The following is a 17908-nucleotide window of genomic DNA, read 5'->3' as shown; positions in this document are numbered from 1 at the left end:
CAATTAAGGATCAAATTATCCTGAAACCCTACAAGATCAGGATAATGTCTTCTTTGTCACAAAAGAAATGTTTTCTTCAACTTAGTTTTTGAATTCTTGTTTCTTAAAAACTAAGAATTCCCTTGGTAGAGTCATCCAATAAATATTCAATTAGTGCCTACTAATGTTCTGTCACTTTACTAGTTGTAATTTTGGACTAATCAGGTGACACCATTCACATGAATAATTAATCAGAATTTCTATTTATAATACATTAATTTCTTAAACATTCTGGACAAGTCAGATTTTATTGAATAATTTTTACTTGGAAAATCAATAATATTTAAATGAATTAAAAATAGAAATAAAATGAGTATTGTTTCTCCTGGGTTTCGGTTGGAAGCTCAATAATAATAAATAATAGCTAATATTTATTGAATGCCTACCATATGCCACGTGTTTTACCAAGTGGTTTATATACGTTAGGTCACTTGTTCCCTACAGCAATGCTAGAAAGCAGGAATTTGCACTATCCTGATTTTACAGACAAGAAAATTGATGTCTAGAAAGGTTAAATAATTTATTGAGCGTCCCGCAGATAGTAAATGATGTAGTGGTGTTGAATCCAGTTCAGTCTGCCCATAGAGCCCTCATTCTTACAAGACAGAGCCCTAGCATCTTGCCCCCATCCACATGGAGTGCTTCAGAGTTCCTTGCCGTACTCCTTAGAAATCCGGTTTTATTCTCGTATGAAACTGTCTCGTGCAAGTCTGATAAAAAAGAAAAAAAAAAAAACCTGATGGAATCAGAAGAATACATTAAAGTACTTTATTATATCTGAATGTTTTCTCTTTCTGTTTTAGATAATGAATATTTCTTTGTTGATCCTGATTTAAAATTAACCAAAGTGGCCCCAGAGGGATGGAAAGAAGAACCAAAGAAAAAGAGCAAAGCCACTGTTAATTTTACTTTGTTTTTCCGGATTAAATTTTTCATGGATGATGTTACTCTCATACAGTGAGTACACGAGAGTTTCTGTCTTTCTCTTTTTGGTGCCTAGTCTTTTGACCATTTAGTTTACTTCTACTGAATTATTTGATTCTGACCAATGATAATGTTATTATCATAAAAGGAATATTTCCTTCAACATAGTTTATTAAATTCTTGTGCCTTAAAAGCTAAATAATAGGGGCACCTGGGTGTCTCAGTTAGTTAAGCGTCTGGCTCTTGATTTTGGCTTGGGTCATGATCTTATGGTCATGAGATCGAGCCCCTTGTTGGGCTCCATGCTCACAGCACAGCCTGCTTGGGATTCTCTCTCTCCCTGTCTCTCTGCCCTTCACCTGCTCATGCACACTCTCTCTCTCTCTGTCCCCAAGTAAATAAATAAACATTTTTTTTAAAAGCTTAATAATAAACCATCTTGGGAACTAAATTTATAGGCCAATAATAAAAACCACCTTAGATTCAAGATAAAGTTTACATGTTTTCTGCATGCATTTGTTGTTCTAGACATACTCTGACCTGTCATCAGTATTATCTTCAGCTCCGAAAGGATATCTTGGAGGAGAGGGTGCACTGTGATGATGAGACTTCTTTATTGCTGGCATCCTTGGCACTCCAGGCTGAGTATGGAGATTATCAACCAGAGGTAGGATTTGCTTTTCTCCAGGGCCACCTTTTTATTAATACTTTTATCCTCAACATAATTAAGAACTGACCCTAGTTCATGTGTTTGCTATTTAGATCTGGAGATTTTTAAGGCTAGTTTGGTACCTCAAAGTGACCAGGTTCCCTGCATACATTTGTATATAAAATCATACAGCATAGGGGCGCCTGGATGGCTCAGTCAGTTAAGTGTCTGACTTCGGCTCAGGTCATGATCTCACAGTTTGTGGGTTCCAGCCCCACATCAGGTTCTGTGCCTGGAGCCTGCTTCGATTCTGTGTCTTCCTCTCTCTCTGCCCCTCCCCTGTTCACACTCTGTCTCTCTCTCTCTCTCAAAAATAAACATAAAAAAATTTTTTTAAAAAATCATACATTGTAGCTTTCCTTTTTTTTTTTTCTTTTTCTCCTATGTAAAATTTCCTGTTTCACAGTTTCAGGATATCTTCTCCCAATTTCTAATTAATAGATACTAGGCACAGGGGTTACCAGCCTAATCTAGATCTAAGGGGTCTTCTGCCTTCCACATGGATCCATGCAGCGATAGCCTGAGAACCTGACTGAGCTCACAGTGCAGAGAATAGATGTTCACGGCCAATTATTCCAGAAAAAAGTGGATCTCAGAGGAAGCAAGGGCAAGAGTCTGCCACTCGAATAGCATCCTTCATAACATTAACCCTGACTGTAGTAACATTTGCCCCTTGTTGTCTGTCTCCTTAAGCTTGCTAATCAGTTCAATCATTTTACCTCACAATGAAAGACAAAGATTGATGCATTCCCTCTTAAACTCCTCAGGGAGAAGTCTAAATAAAAGTGTCTTACCTCAGGACGCCTGGGTGGCTCCATCCTTTGGGCGTCTGACTTCAGTTCAGGTCATGATCTCACAGATCACGAGTTTGAGCTCCATGTTGGGCTCTGTGCTGACAGCTCAGAGCCTAGAACCAGCTTCAGATTCAATCTCTGACTCTCTGCACCTCCCTGCTCTCTCTCTTTCTCACTCTCTCTCAAAATATAAATAAACAAAAAAAAAAATTTTTTTTTTTTTGGTGTCTTACCTCTCAGTTTAGGCAAGAACTTTAGGATAGGACGAAGAACGCGAACAGAATTGCTTATAAAAACATTCTCTTGGGGTACCTGGGTGGCTCAGTTGGTTAGGTGACCAACTTCGGCTCAGGTCATGATCTCACAGTTTGTGAGTTTGAGCCCTGCATCGGGCTCTGTGCTGAAAGCTAGAGCCTGCTTCAGATTCTGTGTCTCCCCCTCTCTCTACCCCTCCCCTGCTCATGCTCTGTCTGTTTCTCTCTCTATCTCTCAATAATAAATAAATGTTAAAAAAAAATTTTTTTTTAATTTTCTTTTCTAGGTTCATGGTGTGTCTTATTTTAGACTAGAACATTATTTGCCTCCCAGAGTGATGGAGAAACTTGATTTATCCTATGTTAAAGAAGAGTTACCCAAATTACATAATACCTATGTGGGAGCTTCTGAAAAAGAGACAGAGTTAGAATTTTTAAAGGTAAGTATGTAAGATTACAAATGATAAACTTTGTATCTTTTTCAAAGTAAGCAAGAAATATTGGAAGGCATATATCTAAAACCTCACTTGCCAATAACTGGATACTATTCATTATCTCATGTCACTTATTCCTGACTAAAACCATGATATTTTAGTTATCTTGTAAAAGAGAGAACTGAAGCTCAAAGAGGAAATGTAATGTTCCCAAGTCGATGGCTGGTATATAGGGTGAAACAGTGATTTGAACCCATATCTATCTGGCTATGGATTCTTTGCTTTTATTCCATTCCATACTCAAAACACATTATAAACATATCAAGAAGCATTATAAAGTAACAACTGAATTTTGTGACTGACTGGATATAGGTTTCGAGTTCATATTGATTCTAGAATTACTGTTTTTTTTTTCCTAAAAGGCTTAAAATTCAATTATATCTTCTAAAAATGGTCTTTCAACTAACATCTAATAATTCACATAATGGAAGGGGGCCAGAAAAAACTGACTTATGGTTCTAGTTCTGCCACCAGCTTTCTTTGAGACCTCAGACAAATAGTGCGTTTGTGATCAGGAAAGATAGTACTATGTTAACTTCCAATAAGAATAACAAGTATAGTATTCTGTTGAAAAGAGAAACTTTCAAAACATTCTCCCGGTTCACCTCCCTAGCGTGTAACAGTATTCCTTCCATTTGCTGCTCCTTATTGGAGGGAGCCAAGTTTCCCAGCCCTAGAAGTGTCTATGAAAGGGTTTCACTCACAGACTTACACCAACTTTAATCTAGAGTTTATGGTATGAAAGACAAGGTGGTTTGTTTTGTTTGAGTCAACATTTAAAGGCATTAAATAACATAGTTATATTTTCCCTTGGTCATTACATTTTTATACTTGTAGGACATAAATATCAAATTCTGTCATTTTTTATTAGCAAAGGTAGAAAGCAGATTAGCACAGTGGTAAGAATTTGTATGGGAATTTCTAGTCAGAGAGTCTTGCACTTGAGTTCTTGTTTCAACCAGCTGTGTGAACTTGGACAATCTGTTTAACCTTTCTGAGCATTAGCTTTCTCTGTGTAAGTAGTGTGCATAATGCATCAGTAGGTTGCCCTACTCCTAATAATGTATACTGTTACTCTGTTCTCTTTAACTTCAGCATCTTTCTTCTAACCTGAGGTTTTTTAAATCTCATTAATACACCTTTCTAAAGTTACACTTCTGCTATATATTGCATTACCTTTGAAAAACTTTTATCTTTCTGCAAATATGTTTTATTGAGGCATAATTGACATACAATAAAATTCATAACTTTTGAGTGTTCAGTAAATTTTGAGAAATATATATAGTTTGAGAAATATATATATACCACCATCTGTATAATCATGATGAAGAACAAGGATTAGCAAACTGTGGCTTGCTTATTTTGTAAATAAAGTTTTATCAGAACTTGGCCATGCTCATTTGTTTCCGTATTGCCTATCTGCTTTCGCACTACAACAACAGAGTTGAGTAGTTACAGCAGAAATCGTATGACGCCTCCCCCAAAAGCCTAAAGTATTTACTATCTGGCCCTTTATATTTTTTTTAATTATTTATTTAAGTAATCTCTACACTCAGGATAGGGTTGAACTCACACCCCTGAGATCAAGAATCATATGATATGCTCTTTGGACTGAGCCAGGCAGGTGCCCCATATCTGGCCCTTCAAAGAAAAGGTTTTACCCACCCCTGATATAACTCATTTCCAATACCAAAAAGTGTCTTCATGTCCCTTTACAGTCAGTCCACTTCCCCCACCCCCACCGCAGCCCTTGGCAACTACTGATCTGCTTTCTATCACCATAGTTTTTTCTTGTCTAGAATTTCATATAAAGAATTATATATTATGTAGTCTTCTGTATCTGGCTCTTCTCACTTAGAATAATACTTCTGAGATTCATCCATAGTATGGTGTGTATCAGTAAGGTTTTTTTTCTTTTCTTTCTTTCCTTTTTTTTTTTTTTAATTGCTGGGTAGTTTTCCTTTGTACTACACTTTCATCAGTTGATGGATATAGAGCTGCTATAAACTTTCAAATACACATTTTTATGTGAACATATGGTTTATATTTCTTCTGAGTAACAACCTAGTAGTAGGGTTGCTGGGATCTATGGTAAGTGTATGTTTAACTTTATAAGAAACTGTCAAATGTTCTAAGGTGGTTGTCCAACTTCATAGTATTACCAGCAGTGTGTGAAATTTCTAGTTGTTCCGCATCCTCAAAATTCTTGGTATGTTCAGTCCTTTACACTTTAACTATTGAAATAGGTAAGTAATGGTATATCATTGTGGTTTTAATTTATATTTCCCTAATTACTTTCATGTTGAGCATCTTTTCATTATTTGCCATTCATATATCTTTTTTGTTGAAGTGTCTAATAAAATATTTTGCCCCTTTTTGTATCTGGTTAAGTGTCTCCTTATTGCTGAGAAGTACCTGTTTTTTTAATATATTCTGGATGCAGTTGCTTTATATATATATCTCCTAGTCGGTGGCTTGCCTTTATATTTTATCATTGACTTTTGAAGAGTAAAATTTTCAGTTTACCAATTCTTCCTTCTAAGATTCATGTTTTTTATGTCCCATTAAAGATATCTTTGTCAAACCCACACCCACAAAGATTTTCTAAGCTTTACAGCTTTAGCTGCTATATTTAGGTCTGTGATCCATTTGGGGTTAATTTTCATATACTGGGTGTAGTAAGGGTCAAGATTCATTTTCTTGCATGTGAATATCTATTTGATTCAGCACATTTGTTGAAAAAAAACTGTTCTTTCCATGTTAAACTAGGATGGTACAACTTCTGTATCTGTATGCCACCCTTTACTAAGGTGCATTGCTATGGTGTGGTATTATTCCCACAGGTCTGTCAAAGGCTGACAGAATACGGAGTTCATTTTCATCGAGTGCACCCTGAGAAAAAGTCACAAACTGGAATATTGCTTGGAGTCTGTTCTAAAGGTGTCCTTGTGTTTGAGGTTCACAATGGAGTTCGCACATTGGTCCTTCGCTTTCCATGGAGGGAAACCAAGAAGATTTCTTTTTCCGTATGTCCATTTTAACCCCTTTTCATTATATTTTAAAATAGGTGTTGTCAATTTCAAATGTAACATATTAGTTGATTTTCCTTAAGTAAACTCTACATCCTTCTATTCAGTAGGGCTAATACATTTTAATACTATTTACTCTCCTTTCTTAATTGTAGGAAGTATTATTAGGATTTTATTTGGTTTTAGTTTTCTCAGGAAGTAATTTTTAAAAGAATAGTATACATTCCTAGCTGGTTACATGCTCAGTTAACTTTAGTTAAATTACAACCAAGTTGACTTTTCTGTTAATTCAGAACTTATTCTAGCATACTAACTTCTCACATGGAGAAGCTCCTCTAATATATTTAAAATAAATAATTACTTTAACCCTAGTAAATTTTATCTAGCTCAATGTTGGGTCCATCACAACAACTGTTTTTGAACCTTAGCAGTCCAGAAATGTATTGGATTTTATGAACTAAAGAACTTTTTTTTTTTTTTAATGTCCCAGGACTTTCTGCAGATTTAAGTTTTAGTGTATACTTCCTGTGATGATAACACTTTTAGAATATCATGTTTATGAAAGATAGTGAGCTGTAAAGGCATATTTTGATTTTGGAAATTGTTGTGGAGTATCTGAACATTGAAATGCAATTGGGAAGCCCCAGAGATGAATCAAAAATTATGTTGAAGTATTTGTTTTCCTAATGGTATTCCGGGTCCACTGACATCTCGAATTCATACTTGGGATGAAATAGGGTCTCACTAGTACAAGGGTTATAAGGATACCAGTCTCAAAGTCCCAACTCACTCTGGTTAATCTTCAACCTAGAGACCTTTTGAAATCAGTTCTAGACTTGACGGTTAGCTGGTTGGTTTTCTGTGAAACTCTGAGATACACTAAGATTACCAGATAATAATGTGTTCTCTCAGGAAAGCCCAGACATTCTCATGTTCCCAAGATAGTCAAGACCAGGAAATTACCAGGGTATAATGTACATTCCCCAATGGAAATGCTGGCAGCACAAATATCTGGAGGAAACCTTAGATTAATTAAATACAAATCTAATTTTGACCAGTTTAGAAAAGGCAACAAATCAAATAAATTGTCTAGCATATAGCTCTCTGTTGTTTGCCAAGCTATCACACCAGCCCCGCTATATATAGAACTGGCTGTGATTAGCTCATATTTAAAGATCTCCAGTAATAGAGAATAGACCACATTCCCAAGCAGACTGATCCTTGTGTTTAGCAAAACTTGTTTATCCTAAAGTTCCTTCTCCAACACAGAGCTCTCTTTTTAACCCTCCTTTTTTTTTCCCCACTAGCCTCTGGGGAGCTGGAAAAGTCACCCTTTGCCCTTCTCATCTCTCACAATTGAATTCCCTGGGGCACATTTCTTGTCCAGTCTATCAGTAAACACTTAGAATCAATTATTTTTATGATTTGTTTGAAACCTGTAACTATTTGAATAGTTACTAGGTGTATCACTGATAGTCAAGATACTAATTTGGTGCTACTGTGTCTTTAACTACCCTTTAATACTCCCTGATTTCCTTTTTTTAGCAAAGAGAGAACAGGGTCCCAGAGATTTCATTGGCAACACATCCAGCTAGAATTTAATGATCTCATTTTGTTCTTATTGCATTGATTACATATTTTTAATAGCTGGACTCTATTTATGGCAAGTGGTACTAGTTTTCTATTTATAGCTGTGATACAAAGCTTAAATGAATTTATGTAAATAAGCAAAGTCAATTTTAAAATTTATGAATAAACAAGACCAGAAATTATGAAGAAGCCACCTGCATGATTGAAGTTTGAGTAATACTCTGTTATTGTGTCATTTGTTAGCCTTACCAAATTTGACTTTCCCATGCCTGCTTCTCCATTTGAAGACAAGGGACATGAATAGGGAAAATAATTTGCACAGTAGAAGCAACCAAGAGCTAGAGTAGAGTCTAACTGGACATAAGCAATTCTCCAGAGACATTATTCTTAGATCCCTGGCATGCTGAATGTTAATCTTTTAAGATATACGGATCACCTGCAAGCCTCACCACAGAGGTTGCAACATTTCAGATGCCCTCTTAAGCAGGAGACATCATTTTTCAAGAAATATATGAGAGATAACACTAATTGGTGGTTCTCCTGTTTCCCCTGAATTTGAATGCAAGAATCACTCTAACTCTAAATATCGATTTATTTTATCTCTCATCCCAGCAGCCATGTTACCCAGTGCCTCTCCATTCCCACATGTTAGCTTCTCCCAATTTCCATCCCAGCCTACAGGCCACCAAGATTCTTCTTGGTAGAATCACAGCTCTTATATATTAATAAATCAATTTTTGCCGAACTTCATTTTCTTACCCAAGAAGAACATATTTCCGTGACGTCTTTTTCAAACAGCTTTGGTATTTGTCAACATTGTAGTAAACTCAAAATGTTAATAATCTCATTAAGGGTAATTTTTCCCTTGCCAATAGCCGGTACACTGTCTGATCTAGGCTACAATTTCTGAAAGTGACAAATAATATTAATTTCATTTATTTCCTGAATCTGTAATAATAACAGGGTTATATTTCTCCATATTTATGTTAGAGGCAGGTCAAGGAATACTCCTGCCTCGTGGGAAATAAAAATAATATCTCTACTTATTAATTGCTGTTTACAGAATTTAGTCATAAGGTGATAGGAAAACATCCTAATTATTAATACCCCTGATTACATTGCAGAAAAAGAAAATCACCTTGCAGAACACATCAGATGGAATAAAACATGCCTTCCAGACAGACAACAGTAAGGTGTGCCAGTACCTGCTGCATTTGTGCTCTTCGCAGCACAAGTTCCAGCTGCAGATGCGAGCAAGACAGAGCAACCAAGATGCCCAAGATATGGGTAAGGACAAGCAAATTGGGTCAGATGATCAGGATATGTGCTTGATTTTTGCCACAAATTTTAAAAGAATTTCCATGTTGAGGATGAAAGTTAGACTAAGTCAAGTTTATAAAGGTGCCACAGATGAAGCCAAGATTTCAACTTCATGTTCATTTTGAAAACAGTGACCCAAAACTGTCAGGTAGTACCTGTTGAAATGTTTATTTTGTGCTTATCATTAGGCTAACTGATGTAAGTATTACATTTGGGTCACAGTCGCTACCCATAGTAAAGTTACGTGCTATTTGGGAAGGTAAGACCAACATACACGAAACAATAGTACACAATAGAGGGTCAAGGTTTTAATAACAGATTACATCATACAGACTACATGATCTACACCGTAAGAAGAGAGGGAGGTCAGAGGCCAGAATACTCCAGTGATGGCAATGGAACTGGAATTTGAAGGACAAAAATAAGTAGGTTAAAGATAAATGGCAGGGCTTTCCAGGTGAGGGAAAAAACCTGGGAAACAGGGCAGGGAGCAGGGGGAGTATGCACCCAGGACAGTGAAGTGACATACCATAACAGTTAAGGGTGGCAGATTTCCCACGTGTTAGTTTTACTTGAGTGTGTCCTTCTTCAGAGACTGAGGTCAATAACCACCATACACAGTGTAAATGCTCAGGAGAGTGGTTTCAGTTCCTTTTGAAAAGGAACCGTCAGAAGGAACTAGTTCAGCTCTGAAAAAAATATCTCTGTCAGAAATGAAATATTGAAAGCTTACTCTGTAAGACCACATGTACAGATTAAAGTTACACAAAACCTAGTTGTGCATAGTAAATTCTTATAGTTTTCTGTGAAATATTCTGAAGAATTTGATTTTTAAATTTAATGGAATGGCACTGGTGACCTTGTGCGGCAGAGAGAGTCCTATAAATCCTGTATCCAAACTTTCTCATATCCTGAAACCCTACAAAAAGTGTGTTCCCAATAGGATCAGACTGGGGTGATGGCAGCCTATGTATAGATGTTTCTCAGCCTTTCAGAGCCAAGACGGTAGGGGCTGTATGCTTATTAAAAATGAAGATTCCAAAAACCTACCTGAAACTTGGTGAATCATCATATTTGGGTGTTGGGTCTCTGGAATCTGCATTTTAACAGGCTTTCCTCAGTAATGATTTTTATGCATGCTAAAATATGGTGATTACTGCTGTAATGTAATCTAATTATTCCTTTTCTTTCCCTACTTTGCTCTGCTAGAAAAATTGTATGCTCTTACATATTTTACAAGTGCAGTGAAATATCAAATTTATTAGAGCTATCAGTTTTCCTACCTGGACTAATATTCTATTCAATACAAATGAAAATTGAACAGTTGAAGGTTGCACCATTACAGATGTGGTATAATGTGCTGTAATGAAAAAAATCTGAAGACAAAACTACAAAGTTAGTCCTGCATCCTCCACATTCCTTATACTGAAAAACAATATAGTATAGGAGTCAAGAGCATGAACTGTGGAGCCAGACCGCCAGCATACAAACCTCACTCCATTACTTAAAAGCTCTGAAGCCTTGGGCAGGCACTTAAACTCTCTGCCTTAGTTCCCTGTCTGTAAAGTGATTATCATAATGGCAATACCTACATCATGAGATTGTTGTAAAGATGAAATGAATTCATACATGTAAGCACCTTAAAGGTGCCTGACACAGAGTAAGTATTGAATAATATTATTGTTATCATCACCATCATCAACATTGTTTTACCACTACTACCACTGATGGAAGCAGTAATCGTAGCAGCAGTATAATGACCCCTTATGAAAGGAACTGACTTCTTGGAGTCTCATTTTCCTCATCCATGAAATAGGAATGCCCTGTGTAACTCACAGGTTTGCACCGAGGAACACAGCAGCTGTGTATCCTTGAACTCCTATGTTAAAGCACTTTAAAACAGTATTATAAACAGTATTATCTACATCTTATCCTAGATTGTGTTAAACCTTCAAAAGAATTATTTTTTGCTTAAAATGGCTTAAAAGTAACTACCTGCCTACTTAACTATTAGTACTAAACAAGTGAAAACAACTGGTATTATCTGTAGGAGGCTGGTGGGCTAACAAATGTATGTTACTTCTTTTGCATCGTAGAATGTTGGTGCTAGAACCTTAGAGGCCATTAAGTCAAACTTCTACTGACAAGGAAACAGGTTCAAAACATAGTGTCTCACCTAACTTCAAAAAGGCCAAACGAGGCTGGAACCCTGGTATCTTAATTTCTATTTGATGAGTTTTCATCAAATAGAATCAACTTCATACATAGAATGAAATTAATAATCATTTATTGAGCACTTAACTACTTGTAAGATATCATGCTGGGTGCTGTGGGATAACAAAAATAAATGAAGTCCCTCTCCCCAGAAGAGCATACAGTTAAGTTGACAGCGTAAGGGAATACAAAAGGGTACAAGGGACTGAAACAATAGCACAAGCAGAGATGAGGTAATGTGGATTGCAGAATCAGTGCGGAACTAGCAAGCCTTTGAGTTCACATCTGAAACATTAGTATTAGGATGTAGGCTCATTCCAATGTCCTTTCCAATCCTGGCAGTCCATATTGGAGTCCTTTCTAGGTGAAAGGGATTAAGGACAGACCAGATAAATGAATAGTTTATGCTTCCATCCAATAAATACATACAGTATTTTAAGTCCTACCCAGGAGTAGGCTATGAATAGAATTGAATAGCATAAGCTTTGATATGTTTACAAAACAGACTGTCCCTATTTCTCCCAAAATTTGGTGTACATTTTCCTTATGGGTGAAGAAATCTGTTGGGTGTAAAGGCATTTCCTGGTAGTTGAATCTGTGTAAGACTCAGTTTTGTATCTTTGATTACAGTGTGCTCTCAAAGCAAAAATAATAGATAGATATAGATATAGATATAGATATAGATATAGATATAGATATAAATAATATTACTTGCTCTAATAAAACTGATATTTTAAGCTAAAAAGTTAATTCTGGGAATTTTTAAACCAATATCTTATTTTTATTCTCATGTTTTAACTTGGTGTCCACTCCTACGTCCGAGAAAGAACGGTGACTTTTCCTGTTGACAAGGAGATTGTCTAAACTTCATTCTGATGCATATTAGAAACCTTAAGTGTTTTCCTATCTGTTTAGGCCTGAGGTGAAATATTAATTATTAATCTTCCTGGGAATTAGAAGATAAATGAAACAGAGTCCAAAGATCTAAGTTAGCAACATTTGACAATTATTTTTTTAAAGGAAGTTGTTGTAGCTGTTTTACATAGTGGTCAAACCAGAGTCCTTGTAGAGTGTAACACAGGGTTGGTATTTTCCATGGGGACACCAAACAGGGTGCATTGTAATGTGAATTACTAGTTCATGAACAACTGAATCATGTGAAATTTTGTGCTCCTGGCCCTTTATTTACATGAAAGAATTTTGATGCTAAAATTCTGTGATACAATGCTCTTTCATTAATAGCCTCAAATGGTCAAGTACTGCCATGACATTGGCTCTCACAAAATAGAATAACCAAGCACTTGTTATAAAGTATCTCTAAATTTAGCCTCTGTAAGACTTTAGATGTGTATTTCGGAGTGAAAGGAATTTAAGCATGAAGAGAACCCCAGCTCCTTCATCATGTTAATAAAAAGAAACCAAAAAAGAAAGAAGGCAAATAATACCTGATTCTCCCATGCCCCCTGAGCCTCACTTAAATCACAAAAAATCAACGAAGTGGGGAAGGTGAGATTGGCATAGTAATGAAATAGCAAAAAAATAATTTTCTGTAAAAGCTTTTTTTTTCTTTGTGGTAAAATTTTATTGAGGTATATATAATTCACATCCTATATAGTTCACCCACTTAAAGTGTACAATTCAGTAGTTTTTAGTATATTGACAGACTTGTGCAACTATCACCACAATCCGCCATAAGCTTTTAAAAATCTAATAACCAAGAACTTTTTCTCTGAGCAAAATTCTCCTATGCATAGCTTCTTTTTCAGGCATGATCTCACTATGTCAGTCGTCCAGGCTTCATCTCTCCCTCTCCCCATCCTTGGCTTGCTGATATTTTAGCAGAGACACTACTAGGGTTGAACATTTCCATGCCAAATGTTGTTGTCATTTTTAACTGAAACCCGAAATTGGGAATGTGGAGTCAGCAAGCCCAAAGCCCAGACAGTATTAGATGCATAAGTTTCGTTAAATGGAGTAGGAAGAGCTACAGGGATGGAAAGATGGTTTGAAAACCAGGATCTTCTAAACTCCTTTTTCAAATCCTTGATTGCCACAATTGGAAAGCCACTGCTTACCTTGGCAATCAAAACAATTAAAAAAAACTGCATGCTGTATTTTATTTATTGAAATAACTCTTCTCATAAAGGTACTCGGTGTTTCCATCGTGTAAAGCCCTCCTATTTCCTTGTAGAGAGAGCTTCGTTTAGGAGCCTGAACCTCCAAGCAGAGTCCGTTAGAGGATTTAATATGGGACGAGCAATCAGCACTGGCAGTCTGGCCAGCAGCACCCTGAACAAACTTGCCCTTCGACCTCTGTCCGTTCAAGCTGAGATTCTGAAGAGGCTATCCTGCTCAGAGCTGTCGCTTTACCAGCCATTGCAAAACAGTGCAAAAGAGAAGAGTGACAAAGCTTCCTGGGAGGAAAAGCCTAGAGGGATGAGTAAATCATACCACGATCTCAGTCAGGCCTCTCTCTATCCTCATCGGAAAAATGTCATTGTTAACATGGAATCCCCACCACAAACCATTGCGGAGTTGGTAGGAAAACCATTACACCAGATGGCGAGATCTGATACAGAATCTTTGGCAGGATTCACAAAACTTAATAAGTAAGAACATAATTACCCAACTACATCTTTGTAAATTCTACATTTCATACATTTGTTTTTGTTTTGACGTTTTATTATTTTCACCATATCTTTTTACATTGACACATCCCCCTCCTACTTTCCTCTTCCCTCTTTAGTTCAAAGTCTGTTGCAAGTTTAAATAGAAGTCCTGAAAGGAGGAAACATGAATCAGACTCCTCATCCTTTGAAGACCCTGGTCAAGCATATGTTATAGGTCAGCATAAACAAGCTTACCTTCTTTCTCCCGTACCTCATGCTCATAGTGAAGTGAACGAAATAATGTTAGCTACCAAGATAATATCTTTGCTTCTTTGTCCTAATTGCCAAAACTGCTCATGTATATGAAATTTTAGGCTGCTTAAAAATGCACCAAGTCAAATCAAAAACTGATTTAACAGGTGATTACTTCATGGCACAGACTGTTACTTCACTTTCTCTTGGTTGCAGAGAAAAACCATGACAGTCTTGCTGAGAGAACCCACACAGCCTGGTATCATGGCTTTGTTTTGGATAGCCTCCCTTTGGATTTTCCCCTACAAACCTGTGAAAGTGGACCCCACTCATACTATATTTTTTAAAGAAATGTTTCTTTAGGGTACTTTCAGCTTAGCATGAATGGAATTGTCTCTGAAACCAGATAATTTTATGAAATATACTATGGTTGGTAGGTGGAAATTCTTAGTTGATTTAAGTTTTCTTCCAGTTCTCCCAGCTAGCTGGGTCACATTAATTATTTAAATGTAGAAGTGTATAAATGCATACTACCTTATAAATAGTTCAGGTTTCCTGTTGTTTTAGGCATCTTAAAAGGGAAATGCACTGCAATCTTTCAGAGGAGTAGATATTTAAGCACAGAAGTGTGAACGACTACTCAGAATAAGAAACAGCTGGGGAGACAAAAAAAAAAGAGAAACAAGGACACCCTCTTCTGCTGTTTTACCAAATAATACTAGTTAACTTACTTAGACCAAAGTTTGACCACTTAACCCTAATTACACCAAGTTAAAAAATATTTTCTTATTTGTAGTCGGATTGAAGATCTATGGAGTAAATGAAGTCAAAAGAGAACTCTAGTCTATAGTTGACAGTTGATATTTCCGGAAAGTAACATTACTGTATTGATGTAGGTTTCCACAGCTTTCAGAGATGATACTATCATCAATTTAAATTGAATTGGTGAAAAACTTTAGATTAAAGGCAAGATTTCACCCTATAGGTCACTCAATATGTTGAAAATAGCCTAAGAAGACACTAATTCAATGTTTCAAAAATGCTTTTCAAAGGATATTCATATATAATGGGATCTCTTATAGATTCTAAATAAAAATTCTACATAAAAATTCATCACATATCAGATGTAGAATAGTAAATATTTTTCTGAATTTGTTTTTTGATTAAGATTATTCATTCTGATTACTGAATTTTCTTTTAACATTTGACCAAATGCTTTTAAAACTCATTTCAGTGTCATCATTTCATATTTGACATATCAGAATGTCATTATCAGAAACAATACACTTGTGTTTAAATTTATTCTGCAAAACAAGCTGATATGCTTAATTTGGATATTAAAAATAATAAGCCCATGTCAGAAGACGTTTTTCTGAGTGTAAATTTAAAAAATGTTTCCGCCTTAATGTTTTATTGATTTTTATGAATTTATCAGAAATTACTACTATAGTATCTGACCACTTTATAAACTGTCTAATAATTTAATTTATGCCACAGGAATGACTTTGCATAGTTCTGGAAATTCTTCATCCCAAGTACCCTTAAAAGAAAATGGTAGGTTTATAAAATGTTTTTCCCCTCATTTCCATCGTATCTTTTCTCTTGTACCTAATGAGATCATCCTGGACGTAATATTGAAGAGTCTTCAACTCCATGCTGAGGATTTTAGGCCTTATCTTGGAGTCAAAGGACAGCTGTATTTTTCAGCACCATGGTGATGTGATGGGACCTGTGATTTAGACTAATATTGATGAACTAGAGAAATGTCAAACTATAAATACAGACACTAATTGGGAAGCTAAGAGAGTAGTTCAGGTGAAAGGTAATTTTGATTAAAGAGTTTTAACTGAGGCAGTTATTTCAACTGAGGATGCTTGAGCTGGATCTGAAGATAAAAGGAGAAATTATCCAGGCAGGCAAGTGGATAAGCATTCCAGACCAAGGTCATAGTGTGATCAGACAAGGAGACAAGTGAGAGGATGACAGACTTAGGTAACTGCAAGGGTCTCAGGATGGAGGCACATGGGGCCAGTGTGATGCTTGAGAACTAAATAGGGACTACCTCCGAGTCTTATCCTAAATATTATGGAAAGAATTTGAAGACATTAAGTGTTGAGATTTATGGTTTAGAAGGAGTCTAAGAAGTAACAAAGTTGTAGGAAGAAATTTTGTGTAGTGACCTGAGCCCGTGGATTCAATTTTTTTAGTTTAGATTATAAAATGCCTTCATCTACATTATCTTACTTGATCCTTTTAACAACTTTCATGAGTATAAAGAATATTTTATTATTGTGTATATACAACTTTTCTCCAAAAATGTTTCAGTCTTACCCTTAAGTTTAGTTCTAATTTTCCTGAGAGCCAAGGCAAAAATGAAGGTATAAGAGTAGATTGAACCTATGAAACTGCAGTTTTTGTAGGTTAAAACTGTCAGAAACCAAGTACCATTTTGTATAATTATCATTTTTTAATAGACATACCCACAGCAATTCTTCAACACAGGAAAACTTTTCTCAGAAGTAAAGTTGAGTCAAAGGGTAAAAATACACACAATATCTTAAATACTCATAGCAAATGAAAGATTTTTTATCTCATTTTTTTAATGTATAAATACTCAAAAAAATCTGAGGGTGTATTGTTAAAGAAAAAAACAGTGAATTTATACTTTGGCTTAAGTTACTAAAACCGTGATATGTAGCTCTGTGATGATTAAATGTCTCGCATGGACTGAATTTACAATATTTCTGTACCTGAAATAACTCAGTTTTAACATCTCCATAATGGTAAAAATTTTGATTAATAGTTATTGAGTGCTTACATGTGCCAGATACTGTTCTAAGCACTTAGTGTTTAATCCCTCATTTAATCCCCACAACAATCCTGTGAGGCAGGTGCTAATGTTATTTTCTTTTCACAAATGAGAAACCAAAGCATACAGAGGTTGAGTTGTGCAGAAGTTTACAGAACTAGCAAGTGCTGGAGCCATGATTTGAACACAAGAAGTGTGTTTCCAGAGCCCATACTCTACTCTTTAGAGTGTCTCTAATGCCTAATCATCTGTAGGCGTTATTTGTCTAAGTAAAGGTTTGATAGAAGCTGGGTACTAATATATTAGAAGATGAGAACCTAAAATGTTTTAGCCTATGTTCTGATGGAAAAGAATATGAATTTACACTGGACACCAAATGAACAACATGTACAGGGTAATTGCTCTACTTAAACCTTCAGAACCCTCATCCTCTGAGGTTAGTGCCGCTTACTAATGAAGGCAGCTCCTTCATGAGGAAGATGACCAACCCACCTTCCTGAGGAGGTGTGCACCAGTTGCCTTGCAGACAAGTCTTATTTTCTTCAAAATTCTCTTTGAATCCGCCCACATAGCCCTGAATTAGTGCTCTGTTGAGAATCAAGTTTTCACTCAACAGAGCATGGCAAACACATTTTTCCAAATAAGGTAACTGAGTCCCAAGAATTTCAAATTACTTGTCCATGAATCAGATAGAGGACTTCTCATTGTCATTTCAGTATTCTTCTTTGTTAGTCAGGATTATTAGAAGACAATTAGAAATGAGCATCAGTTAATATTGAACTATTCATCATTTAATACAAAGACCAACAAATAAAATTCAATCTTAACCTCTTATGATGTTCAGAGACCCTTAAAGAATGTGAAACTTGAA

The 17908-nt window shown here is 36.0% G+C and overlaps 1 protein-coding gene across 7 annotated transcripts in view; it reads left to right on the top strand.

Annotated features, from left to right (window-relative positions):
• Positions 1-17908, top strand: part of PTPN13 (protein tyrosine phosphatase non-receptor type 13) — a 223551-nt gene that overhangs the window by 149645 nt on the left and 55998 nt on the right. For 5 of the 7 annotated variants that reach the window (XM_027060249.2, XM_027060239.2, XM_015067325.3 and 2 more), the window contains 8 exons: positions 843-996; positions 1492-1630; positions 3008-3160; positions 6058-6240; positions 8958-9120; positions 13559-13976; positions 14114-14211; positions 15726-15782. In XM_027060249.2, the coding sequence (XP_026916050.2) occupies positions 843-996; positions 1492-1630; positions 3008-3160; positions 6058-6240; positions 8958-9120; positions 13559-13976; positions 14114-14211; positions 15726-15782 (1365 nt within the window). The remainder of the gene's footprint in view (positions 1-842; positions 997-1491; positions 1631-3007; positions 3161-6057; positions 6241-8957; positions 9121-13558; positions 13977-14113; positions 14212-15725; positions 15783-17908) is intronic. The other 2 variants (XM_027060259.2, XM_027060255.2) reach the window with 1 other exon arrangement.

The sequence above is a fragment of the Acinonyx jubatus genome, chromosome B1 (genome assembly GCF_027475565.1).
Source record: "Acinonyx jubatus isolate Ajub_Pintada_27869175 chromosome B1, VMU_Ajub_asm_v1.0, whole genome shotgun sequence".
NCBI lineage: Eukaryota > Metazoa > Chordata > Mammalia > Carnivora > Felidae > Acinonyx > Acinonyx jubatus.
This window is presented reverse-complemented; position numbering and strand designations above follow the sequence as displayed.